Consider the following 12644-nt stretch of genomic DNA (forward strand, 5'->3'; position numbering starts at 1 on the left):
GTACCGAGGGGGTGCCACACTGTCATAGAGTCGGTTTCAATTTCTCCCTCCGGTGAACAAATTCCTCTCCAACGCGCCCCTTCTATTCCCCACTCCAACCTTTACCTCCTCACCTGCCTATTACTCCTTCCCTTTCTCCCCTCCTCCTTTCTCCTCTGCTCTACTCTTCTCTCCTATTAGTTTCCTTCCTCTCCAGCCCTGGACCTCCCCACCACCCCCCCCCCCCCCCCAGCTTCACCCATCACCTTCCAGCTATCTTCCTTCCCCTCCCTCTGCCCTTTTATTCTTGTGGTCTCCCCCTTCCTTTTCAGTCCTGAAGAAGTGTCTCGGCCCGAAATGTCGGCCGTTTCCCCATTTCCATTGGTGCTGCCTGACCTGCTGAGTTCCTCCAGCATTTTATGCTTTGGACTTCCACGAGCTGCAGATGTTCACATGTTTACGATAAATGCTGAACTAGTTTCGGTCATCGTAATCACCAACTTAGCTTTAACCTTTTGCGTGTAGTCAGGTAAATCGCAAAATTTCGTATTTATGCGTTCCGGCCTGCAGAACCCCTTTGACTATTCAAATACAGGGCTGTCCTATAATCTGCGGTTTAGTCTGTCAACGAGTTTTGCCACTGACTCTGATCTCTCCCTTCAGGGTTCATTAAAGTCCTGCTCTACATGGCCTTCATGACCATCATGATCAAGGTGCACACGTTCCCCCTGTTCGCCATTCGCCCCATGTACCTGACCATGAGGTAAGTGCCCAGAGCTAACTGCTGCCTTCCTCGGGCAGGGGGGAGAGGCCCGAGGGAAGTGTTGGCCGTAAAGTGCCAAATGTTAATTTCTTGTATGGCTGAATAGTTGGAGTTTTTTCAGAATTGGAATATTATTCGTGTTCAAAGTTAACCTTGAAACAAGAACTTGACCTTACCATTCCATGAGCCCTCTCTTCCCTCCCCCGCAGCTTCTGCCGTCTCACCACTAAACGTATCTTCACCTTCCCCACCACCTCCGCTTTCCACAAGCGTTGCTCTCCCCGTGATTCCGGTGTCTGTTCACCCCTCCCCACTAATCTGGCAAGCTCTACACCTGCCCATTTCCCCCCCACACCACCTCCAGGCAGTCCTTCCTGGTGAGGCAACACTTCGCCTGTGACTCTGTCGGGGTTGTTTGTCGTGACTGGGGCACCCGCTTCGTCAAGCACCTCCACCCCATCCACCGCAAGCAGAGCTTCCCATTCCGACATTCCCATTTCCCCCCCCACCTCCGGGCAGTCCTTCCTGGTGAGGCGACACTTCGCCTGTGACTCTGTCGGGGTTGTTTGTCGTGACCGGGGCACCCGCTTCGTCAAGCACCTCCGCCCCATCCACCGCAAGCAGAGCTTCCCATTCCGACATTCCCATTTCCCCCCCCACCTCCGGGCAGTCCTTCCTGGTGAGGCGACACTTCGCCTGTGACTCTGTCGGGGTTGTTTGTCGTGACTGGGGCACCCGCTTCGTCAAGCACCTCCGCCCCATCCACCGCAAGCAGAGCTTCCCATTCCGACATTCCCATTTCCCCCCCCACCTCCGGGCAGTCCTTCCTGGTGAGGCGACACTTCGCCTGTGACTCTGTCGGGGTTGATTGTCGTGTCTGGCGCTCCCGACTGGGGCACCCGCTTTGTCAAGCACCTCCGCCCCATCCACCGCAAGCAGAGCTTCCCATTCCGACATTCCCATTTTCCCCCCCACCTCCGGGCAGTCCTTCCTGGTGAGGCGACACTTCGCCTGTGACTCTGTCGGGGTTGATTGTCGTGTCTGGCACTCCCGACTGGGGCACCCGCTTTGTCAAGCACCTCCGCCCCATCCACCGCAAACAGAGCTTCCCATTCCGACATTCCCATTCCCATTCCACGTCCTCTCGGGCCAAGGTGAGGTCACCCTCATGGATGGAGGAGTGATGCCTCGTACCATCTGGGTAGCCTCCAACCTGATAGTATGAACATTACCCTTCAGGGCTGCCCTTTTACCCGTCTTCACCTGCCTACCTTCTCCATTTTGGTCGTCTCCTTTCTTCCATGGCCCACTCTCCTCTCCTATCAGACTTTACCTTTTCCACCTATCGCCCCTCAGCTTCTCACTTCAACCCTCCTCCCTCCCACATGGTCTCGCCTTCACTTGCCAGCTTGTCCTCCACCCCCACTCCCGCCTTATCCTGGTTTCCTTTCCCGTCCCGATGAAGGGTGTCCGCCCAGAATGACATCTGTTTGATCCCCTCCATGCTGAGCTCCCCCAGCTTCACTTGCCTGTTACAATAAATCAGATGAGTTTTTACGAAAGACCTCTAATCTTCACGAGAGTGAAAGGGTTAATGTGTGCGGTGCATTTGATGCCTCTGGGCCTGACGGAATTGATGGCTTTGTGGCCCGGTTTGTGGGCGATACAAAGATGAGTTGAGGGGCCGGTTGAGGGAGCAGGGAGTCTCAGACAGATTAAGAGAATGAGCAAGGAATTGGCAGGTGGAATACGAAGTCAAGAAGTGTATGGCCACGGAACAAAAACGTTCCTTGTGGAAGGAACAAGAACGTTGACTGTTTTCTAAACAGGTGTGAAATTCAGAAATCTGGCATGCAAAGGGACTTGGGTGTCCACGAGCAGTATTCCCTGGAGTTTAACCTCTAGTTGAGTCTGTGAGGTTGAGGAAGGCAAATGCTACGTTAGCATTCGTTTGGAGAGGACTAGAGGATGAAAGTGAGGATGTAATGCTGAGGCTTTATGAGGCATTGGTCAGACCTCACATGGAGTATTGTCAGCGGTTTGGGGCTCCTTATCGTAGAAAGGACGAGCTGACAAGGGTTCAGAGGAAGGTCCCGAGAATGATTACAGCAGTGAAAGGGTTATCACGTGGGGAGCATTTGGCTCTGGGCCTGCACTCAGAAGATCTTCATATCTCATGGAAACAGATCAAGTATTGAGGGGATGTGGAGAGGAATCTAGGACCAGAGGGCACAGCCTCAGATTGGAGGGGCGTCCATTTAGAACGGAGATGAAGGATCTCTTCAGCCAGAGGGTGGTGAATCATTGCCACAGATGGCTGTGGAGGCCAGATCCTGGGGTGTATTTAGATTGGAGGTTGAGAAATCAGGGTGTGAAAGGCTGTGGAGAGCAATGGGGTTGAGTGGGAAACGGACCAGCCATGATGAAATGGGCTGAATGGTCTAATTGTGCTCCTGTAAGGGGGGGGGGGGGGGGGGGGACTTCAAAGACTAACTTTAGTTGCAAGTTCGAATAATTATTTCTATCTGAAGCCCCAGCCGAGGTGGCTGGGTTCTAGCTCATGCTCTGGTTCAGAGGCTCGTGGTTTTTCTCCGCCCGCTGCTTTGGAAAATGCGCGGGTTATTGAATGACAAGCAAGCTCAGAAGAGCTAATAAAACAGTTCTCGGAGTGTGACCGCAGCAAAAGGTTGCTTAAACAGGTGCCGTTTTCCCTGGTATCTGAGCCAAGAATGTGCTAGAAGCTCCCAGCTAAATATGGAAAATGAAATGCTGCCGTTGGCCTCCTGCAGCGAGAACCGGGTCTCTCCCTGAAGCTTGCCTTAAGGGCATTTAAAGCGTCATCGGAGTGTCCTTTTCCATGAAGATCCCTCATCGCTCCGTCTCCTGCTACCTATCGGTGAGCCTTTGCAGTCAGGCTCATTGGTCAGACTTGACGCTCTCTCGTTGTCTCCCTTGCAGGCAGTTCAAGAAGGCGGTGACAGATGCCATCATGTCAAGACGAGCCATTCGCAACATGAACACGCTGTGAGTATTGGTTTTCTGGCTCCTCCCCTCGCCCTGGCTCGTCTGGGCCATCTGGCTCAGCTGTGGAGGGCAAGTGGTTGGGTATTTAAAGTGGACGTTGCTAAGTTAGACCGCAAGACTACGAGACATAGGATCAGAATTGTACCATCGAGCCTGCTCCGCTGTTGCATCGTGGCTGATCCCGGATCCCACTCAACCCCAAACGCCTCCCTTCTCGCCGTAACCTTTGCTGCCCCGACCGTTCAGGAAATGATCAACTTCCAACTTAAATATACCCACGGACTTGCCCTCCACCGCGGTCTGTGGCAGAGCATTCCACAGATTCACTACTCTCTGGCTTAAAAAAAGAATTCCTCCTTATCTCGGTTCTAAAGGGTGAGTCCTCAAATTTGAGGCTGTGCCCTCTAGTTCTGGATACCCCCTACTGTAGGAAACGTCCTCCACGTCCACCCTATCTAGTCCTTTCACCACTTGGTAGGTTTCACTGAGATCTCTCTTCTCCCTCGCCATTCCTCTAAATTCTGGTGAGTGCAGGCCCAAAGCTGCCAAATGCTCCTTGTATGTTAACCCCTTCATTCCCGGGATCTTCCTCATGATCTAACGCATCCTTTCTGAGATGTGGGGCTCAAAGCTGTTGACAAAAAGTGCAGCTGGACTCGTGTCTTACAAAGCCTCTGTATTATCTCCCATAAAGGCTCAGCATCCTCTCCTTGCTTTGACATTCTATTCCCCTTGAAATAAATGCCAACGTTCCATTTGCCACCTTTACCACAGATTCCACCTGTAAGTTGTAGGTTCTTGATCAGTAATGGGTTAAAGATTAAGGGGAGAAGGCAGGACAGCAGGGTAGAGGGGGAAAATAAATCAGCTGTGATTGAAGACTCGTTGGGCCATACATCCTGATTCTGGTCCTACATATTATAGAGTAGCTGATTCTGTGAAACCGGTTTCCCATCAGGTAGTTAACCTTCTCTAAGATTAATCTAGCCCTCCACTTTTCTGTCATCCATTGCGCCTTAAAGGTACATTTAATGTCAGAGAAATGTATACAATATAGATGCTGAAATGCTTTCTCTTCACCCCCAAAGAATGAATGACAGTTAGATGTTTGAACCCCAAAGCCCCCCAGCTCCCTGCCCTCCCGCGAGTAAGCGGCAGCAAGCAGCAATTTCCCCCCTCCCCCTCCCCCTCCCCCTCCCCCCCCACCAGCCTCGGCACCCGCCACCGAGCCGTCAGACCCGAGCAAAGCAACGGTAAAGACACAGACTTGCAGTACGCCAAACACTGCTCCTTCACCGTACCACAGACTAGCTCTCTCTCCCTAATAAGGGACAAAGGTGTCTCCGTTTCACAGCGAGAGGGGAGACATAACAAACAACTCGCTGGTTTATGATGTTAAAAGTCCATTGCGTCGCTTTTTCCGAGCTCTGTGCCCAAAGATCTCGGGTCTCTGGGCAAACAGCCTCAGATCTTCCATCCCCCCACAACACACCGACCTCCGATTTTTCTCTCCCACCCCCTGTCTAGAGGGCCACGAAATTTCGGCCCTCCAAAGGCAAGCGAAGCTCTTGGGCTGTGCCAAGTAACGGCCAGTCGAGAAAGCCCAAGAGCGGGTCCCATTCCCGCAAAGTGCCGTAGTCAGCGTGTAACTCCAGGTCAGGGTCTTCAGAAGAACCCAGAAAAGGGGAAAAATAGAGATATTGAAGATGGAAATAGAGCTGCTTCCGAAGATGCAGGTAAAGGAGTCGCATGAGGCATCGTTGTCTCCTCCTAAGCATTGTCTCCTCTCCAAGAGTCTCTTAAATGTCCCTAAAATGTATCTGCCTCTGCCACCTCCTTTGGCAGCACGCTTCACATCCCACACACACACCCCCCCCCACTCTGTAAAGTACTTGCCTCTGACATCCCCTCACCCCACTACTTCCAATCACTTTAAAATCATGCTTTGTATTAGCCATTTCAGTCCTGGGAAAAGTCTCTGGCTGTCATCTGGTATAGCACAATCAAGTCGCCTCTCACCCTTCTACACTCCAAAGAGAAAGATCTGTAGCTCACTCAGCCTATCCTCATGAGGCAGCACCCTGGCAAATCTCCTCGGCACCCTCTTGAAATCTTCCACACGGTTCCTGTAATGAGCCGACCGGAACTGAGTTAGCTTTTTGGGGCTGAATCCTTTGCCTGAACCAGGAAAGAGAGAAGTGGCGGCTGGTGCCTGACCTTACTGATATTTCCACTTAATTCAAAATGTTTCTCTTTCTATAAGTGCTGCCTGAACCAAGGGAACATGACTAAATGCTGCCTGACATGAAACATCAAGTTTCTCTCTCCACAGATGCTGCCCAGCCTTTTGAGTATTCCCAGCAACTTTCTGTTTTTATTCCAGACTTCCAGCGACTGTAGATTTGCCTCTTTTTTTAAAACTCCCGGGGAACTTACCTGTCCTGTCCTTCAGGTATCCTGACGCCAGCCCAGAGGAGCTGCAGCTGACAGACAACGTCTGCATCATCTGCCGGGAGGAGATGGTGACCGGGGCCAAGCGACTACCCTGTAACCACATCTTCCACACCAGGTGAGTGCAGCCGACCGTACCTGGCCATGAGCCGCCTCAGGTTAGCGTTCGCACTGGGCCAACGTGATCCTCCCAACGCCGACATCCTCCTCCTGGCTTCAGGTCCTATCTTTAAATAAAGAGCTGGCCCTTGCTGAATTCTTGATCCATCAGGGCATCAAAGGTTATAGAGAGACGGCAGGAGAATGGGGTTGAGAGGGGAAAGTCATTGGATGACAGTAACTGGATGGGCCGACTGGCCTAATTCTCCTACGCGTAAAGATCGGAGGTTGTCGTGATTGGGACAGAAAGTTCTCCAGCTATGATCAGAGCACCACTGGCATTGTCATGAAATCTGTCGTTTTGCGGCAGCAGTACAGTGTAATACGTTTCAAGTGAGTAGTACAGGAAGTTTTTGAATATCTTTTGTGAGGTGTCTTCAGGGGTTCTTTCACTGTCCGCTCGGAAACCTGATGGTGAGGGGAAGAAGCCGTTGGTTAGGTCGTTGTCTGTGGCCTCAGGCTCTTGTGCCCTCCTCCCTGATGGTAGCACTGAGAAGAGGGTGTGTCCTGGGTGACAGCGGTTCTTTTTGAGGCATCGCCTTTTGGAAATGTCCCCGGTGTTAGGGACGCGATGGAGCCGGCCGAGTCTACAACGCTAGAGCAGCTTTTTCCGACCCTGCGCAGTGGCCCCTCCGTGCCAGACGGTGATGCAACTCCACAGTAGGCCTTTAGAAATTTGCCGCGCCCTCGAACTCCTGATTAGATACAGTCGCTGGCCGCCTTTGTAATCACATCGGTACGTCGGGCCCAGGATAGATCCTCGGGAGATGTTGACACCCAGGAACTTGAAACTGCTCACCCTTTCCTTGAGGAGGGGTCAGTTGCTTGGTCTTACTGACGCTGAGTGCGAGGTTATTGTGACACCATTCGTCCAGCTGATCTGTCTCACTGCTGTATACTGCCTCATCGCCGTCTGAAATCCTGCTCACAGCCCCTCTCATTGCCGGCAAGTTTATCGATGGCTTTTGAGCTGCGCCTAGCCTTGCAGCCATGGGCGTAGAGAGAGTAGAGCAGTGGGCTCAGCTTGCATTCTTGAGGCACGCGGGCCTAACCTGCGTCTTCTAAACGGGCGCAAAACTGCAGAGGCTGGAATCTCAGCGACACAAAATGTCGGAGGAGCTCAGCTGGCCGGGCAGCATCTGTAGAAAAGAGTAAACAGTCGGCATTTCGCGCCAAGATGTCTGGACCAGAGCCGGTTTTGGTGTATACCTGAGGCAGTAGATTCTTGATTAGTCAGGGCACGAAGGTGAGGGGAAAGCAGAAGATTGGGTCTGATGGATCGACCTTGATGAAATGGAGGAGCAGACTTGTTGGGCTGAATGGCCTTGTCTGCTCTATTTCTTGCAGTGTTGTGGCCTTGTAGGGACTTCAGCCTGTTGATAACCTGCTAAGTTCCTTCATTTTCTACATGTTGCCCTGGATATCCAGAAGCTGCTGGTGTTGCCTCCTCCTGGGGTATTTGGATGACCCTTTAGTTCCCTCAAGCCCTCCTGTTCACGGCACCCCTCCTCCCCTTGCAAAGCGTCCGCCAGAAAACAATCGGCCCGTCTTCTCCACCCCGAGGCTTCTGCTTGGGCAGGTGGTCGTAACCCCTTTCTCAGTCACTCTCTCCGTTCCTCGCACACAGCTGCCTCCGCTCCTGGTTCCAGCGGCAGCAGACCTGCCCCACCTGCCGCATGGACGTGCTGCGGACCACGCTGCCCGCCCAGACGCCCGCGCCACCGCCGGCCCAGCCGCAGGCGCCCATCGTGCCCCAGCAGCCAAACCGTGAGTGCCTTTCTGAGCCCAGGCCGCTTGCAGGCTGAGCTCCCGCGGGGTGGGGGGGGTGGGGATTGTGGTGCGGAACGGGCTTGTGAAGTTGGGTGAAGGGATAGGCCCCGGCATGTGGCCGCTTTCAAGGGAATGCGGTTTGAATCCGCTTCAGAGGCACGTCCCCGTGGAATCTGTCGGCTTTCTCCCAGTCCTCCCACAGTCCAAAAAGTTAATTGGCCATGGTAAATTATCCCATGATTGATTTAGGGATAAATCGGGGCTGTCGGGTTTCTGCATTTTTTGTTTTTAAAAGCCCAAGGTTGCTATTCTTTTGTGCCCCACCTTTTATGATAAATGTCTGACTTCTGTCAGTGCATCGTCCTGCACTCGTTAGGATTAAGTTTCATCTGCCATCTCACCCCCCAGCTTGGCGTCTGATCGATATCCTGCTGTAACCTTCGACCTTCCATCGCCGCCCACCTCCAGAGTAATTCAGGATCCAGTTCAGCAACTCGCCGTTCTGCACCAGGGACTTGGTCCTTCATGGTCTTCCGTGAAGCATTAGACTATGCCTACTGCCCAGCCAACGTCAATCATCCTAGTTGCCTCTCAGTCTGTTTTTTGTCTTCCAGACCCCCTCTTGTGTTAATGAAATCTACACCCTCTCCTCCCACTCACCCGGACTCGAATGGCAACCTCCTCCCTGTCTCTAACCACAGAACTGTTCCCAAAATGGTTTTCGCTCCCCAAGTAACGCTTAACCCACCTACGCAGTTTCATTTCTGAAGATGAGGTCAAGTTCTGCCTCACTTCTCTTCAGACCATAATTCAGCCTGGTCCCACCGACCTGCACCTGCTCCGTAGTCCGCCATGGTCAACCTGGGCCAGAACTTCTTCCCTCAGAAGTGCTCACCCAAACATCGAAGTGGAACCTCATCCACTGGCAGCTCATTCCCCACTCTCACAACCCTCTTGAGTGAAGTTCCCCTTAACGATTTCACCTTTCACCCTTAACCTATGACCTTGACTTCTAGTCTTGCCCAACCTCATAAGAAAAAGACTGCTTTAATTTATTTTATCTTTTTGTTGATCCTCTCCGTGCCCTGTGGTGCATCGGGCAGTGACCCTTCTGTTTCACGCATTTTGTCTTTCTTTTTTACCGCCAAGTTGCTAGCTCGGCGCTCAACCCAGCACTGATGGGAAGCGTGCAAAGAGCCGGTCGGATTTGAACCTTGGAAGTCCGGTGCGGAATACCACTACACCACCGGCCAAACGCCCTCGAAGTTTGTATATTCAATCAAATCTCCCCTCACTTTCCAACGCTTTTGAGAGTAAAGCCCGAACCTATAAAATATTTCCTTACAAATCAGGTACTCAATCTCCAGCAACAATCTTATAAATTTTCTGTATTCTTTCAATCTTATTGATATCTTCGAGGAATTTAAATCCAACAAGTGAGGTACAGGGGGATAATCACCAGGGAAAGACTTCCTTGCCCTCTTTGTGGAACAGATGGTCAGGGCGCTGGGCTGTCTCCTGCAGTGGTTTGTGCTCACCGTCATCTCCTGTCGAAACAGTGGGCACAGCCAGAGGTGGGTTTCTGTGAGGGGGTCGGTCGAGTGCTCACCCTGCCCTCCCTTTCTGCTTCCAGTGCCTCCGGGGATGATGCCACCCTTCCCACCGGGGCTCTTCCCCTTCTGGCCGCCCGTGGCAAACCTCGGCCAGAACTTCTTCCCCCAGGCTCCAGGTGCGGCCCCCAACACGCCACAGCCCGGCCCTTCGGCTCCCTCCGGCTCGGACACTCAGTCTAACGGTAAGTGTTCGACTGCATGTGAAGGCGAAGGAAAACGTCTTTTAAATAGCTGAAGTGCTGGGCTAATAAATTAAAGTTAATCCTGCGCCCTCTGCAGCTTGCTGCCAGACTGTCAGATTTTCCCAGCTATTTTATTCGTATCATTTTCCTCCCATGTCCCAAACACCCATGGGGTTAGTAGGTCTCACACACACACAATGCTGGAGGAACTCGGTAGGCCAGGCAGCTTCTATGAATACTAGTAAACAGTCGACGTTTCGGGCCAAGACCCTTCGGCAGGGCTGAAAAAATGGTGAGGAGTCTTTTTTTTTCTCCCCGGTCCTGACGAAGGGTCTCGGCCCGAAACGTTGAAAGTGCTCCTTCCCGTAGATGCTGCCTGGCCTGCTGAGTTTCTCCAGCATTTTGTGTGTGTGTGTGTGTTGCTTGGATTTCCAGCACCTGCAGAATTTCTCCTGCTCGGGTTAGTAGGTCACGTGGGTGGAATTGAGCAGTGGCCCTGTTACTGTGCTGCATCTCTGAAGTAATGAGTTTTTCAGCAAGCTCCTTTAAGGGAGAGCAGGAAATTTTGGGAAGTGAGCTTCAATGGTTTAAACTGTATGTTCTAAGCAGATTTACTGGGTGAGCAAAAGGAGAGGCTCGTCCTACATTGGAGCCGGAGGAGGCGTGGGTTTCCTGGCTCACTGACCTGAAACTAGTTGTAAACGTGTCCCAAATTCAGCGTAAATTGCCGAGTTTGTCGCCGATTCTCGAGTCGAGGGGGACTCAAAATAAAGGCGACGAATTGTAATGTCGAAACGGTGAGCTGTTACCCTCCCCTCTCATTTGGGGGGAGACAGATGCCTCTCCCCCTCTCATGAGACAGTGAGCCTGGGAGGTGTGGAACTGTTGGGATTCGTTCTTTGGGATTCCCGCCCCCCACCCCCCCATTTCATGGCTGTCTGCGAAGAGCAAGAATTTCAGGTTGTTTACTGTAGGCGTTGTCTAATTGTAAATGGGATTACTGACATTGCTGGACCAGAAGAATGAGGAGCAGGGATCTCGTAGAAGCCTGTCACATATGGGAAGACCCAGATAGAGTGGACGTGGAGAGGATGTGTCTTATGGGGGGGGGGGGGGGGGGGGGGGGAGGGGAGTCTCAGTCCAGAGGAGGCTGCCTCACAATAGAAGGACGTCCCTATAGAAAAGTTGAGGAAGAATTTCTTTAGCTGGGGGTGGCGAATCTGGAATTTTTTGGCACAAACTGCCATGGAGGCCAAGTCATTGGGTATATTTAAGGCAGGGGTTGATAGGTTCTTGATTATTAAGGTTGCGGGGAGGATGCGGTTGAGAGAGAATAAATCGGCCATGATGGAGTGGCAGAGGAGATCCGATGGGCCGAATGGCCTATTTCAAGTCCCATGTCTTGCAGTCTTAGGAAGGCACACTCCAGTAGCAGGCAGAAAGGTCATTTCCCTCTGCTGTGGCAGCCAGGGTCCCAGTAGCCCTGTCACCCCACAGAGGGGTAACACCATCACTGACCAACTGGGTATCAGACCAGGCACAGGGGTCCCCTGGCTTCCTACCTCGGCTCCCAGGCTCCCGACATGGAATTGAAAAGTGTCAGGCATTGCGTTAAGTGGGAAAAGACCGTGGCCAGGTCAAGGAGTTACTCAAAAACAGGTGTCAGTGGTGAGGCAAAGCAAACGCCTTTTATTTAAAATGGAAACCCAGAAAACTGCAGGCGCTGGAATCTGGAGCAACAAGCTAAACACCAGCTCGGGCAGCATCTGCAGAGGGAAATGGGCAGTCGATGTTTGGATTAAGGTCTTGCATCTGGATCTCACTGTCGTCTAGATATCTGGCCCTTGTAAAGACACCATTCCTTACAGTTTTGCCTCCTCCCAATAAAGCCATCCACTCCAGGACATCTAAGAGGTTCTCTTTCAGAAACTGGGGCTTTTCCCCCTCGCTGTTTTTGACAGAACTTCCACCCACATCTCCTGTATTTCCTGGATCTTCCCCATCTCCTCCCAATCAGAGATCCCTGTTCTTGCCCTTTGTCCCACAGCCCAGCACGTTCTTTGTGGTCCATGTGAAGGAACTCTGCCTGAAACCTCGACTGCCCGTTTCCCACCACAGATGCTGCCCGACACGCTGTGCTGTTCCAGCATTTTTGCTTTCAGCGATCTGGCCCGTGCTGGCCAATTACATCGAGGTGACCAATTAACCCGGACACCTTTGGAATGCGGGAAGAAACGGGAGGGAGCCCGCTCAGTCACGGGGAGAACAAACAAACTCCTTTCATCCCGTGACAGGAATTGAACCCGGCTCGCTGGCACTCTAGTAGTGTTATGCCACCATGCCGCCTAATTTTGTCTGCTGTTCTTCTGTTTGTTTGGAAGTGAGACTGGGGAGAATTGCTCGGGAACTAAGGGAAGGATTCCGAAGCCATCTTGAGGGCATCGGCATAGTTTCAGTGAGGGGAAGCTGCCATAGACTTTGTCCCAAACGTTGAACAGTCCAGTGGTTCAATTTAATATGAGTACATGTACGGCATACGACTTGAAATTCTTACTCTTCACAGGAAGCCGCGAAACGGGGGGGGGGGAACCCAAAGAATGAATGACAGAAAAGTGTGAGAATCCAAAACCCTGCCTCTATGCAGTAGCTAATCAACCATCCCCCGTCACTTGTTCCAGCAAAGCATCAGCACCCACCAAGTAG

General features: G+C 52.2%; 1 protein-coding gene across 5 annotated transcripts in view; it reads left to right on the forward strand.

Moving 5' to 3' along the window:
* The window catches only part of syvn1 (synovial apoptosis inhibitor 1, synoviolin), a 79824-nt gene that overhangs the window by 51724 nt on the left and 15456 nt on the right, over positions 1–12644 (forward strand). For all 5 annotated transcript variants that reach the window (XM_059955144.1, XM_059955142.1, XM_059955146.1 and 2 more), the window contains 5 exons: positions 643–742; positions 3701–3766; positions 6219–6335; positions 8004–8143; positions 9780–9941. In XM_059955144.1, the coding sequence (XP_059811127.1) occupies positions 643–742; positions 3701–3766; positions 6219–6335; positions 8004–8143; positions 9780–9941 (585 nt within the window). The remainder of the gene's footprint in view (positions 1–642; positions 743–3700; positions 3767–6218; positions 6336–8003; positions 8144–9779; positions 9942–12644) is intronic.

The sequence above is a fragment of the Hypanus sabinus genome, chromosome 31, assembly GCF_030144855.1.
Source record: "Hypanus sabinus isolate sHypSab1 chromosome 31, sHypSab1.hap1, whole genome shotgun sequence".
NCBI lineage: Eukaryota > Metazoa > Chordata > Chondrichthyes > Myliobatiformes > Dasyatidae > Hypanus > Hypanus sabinus.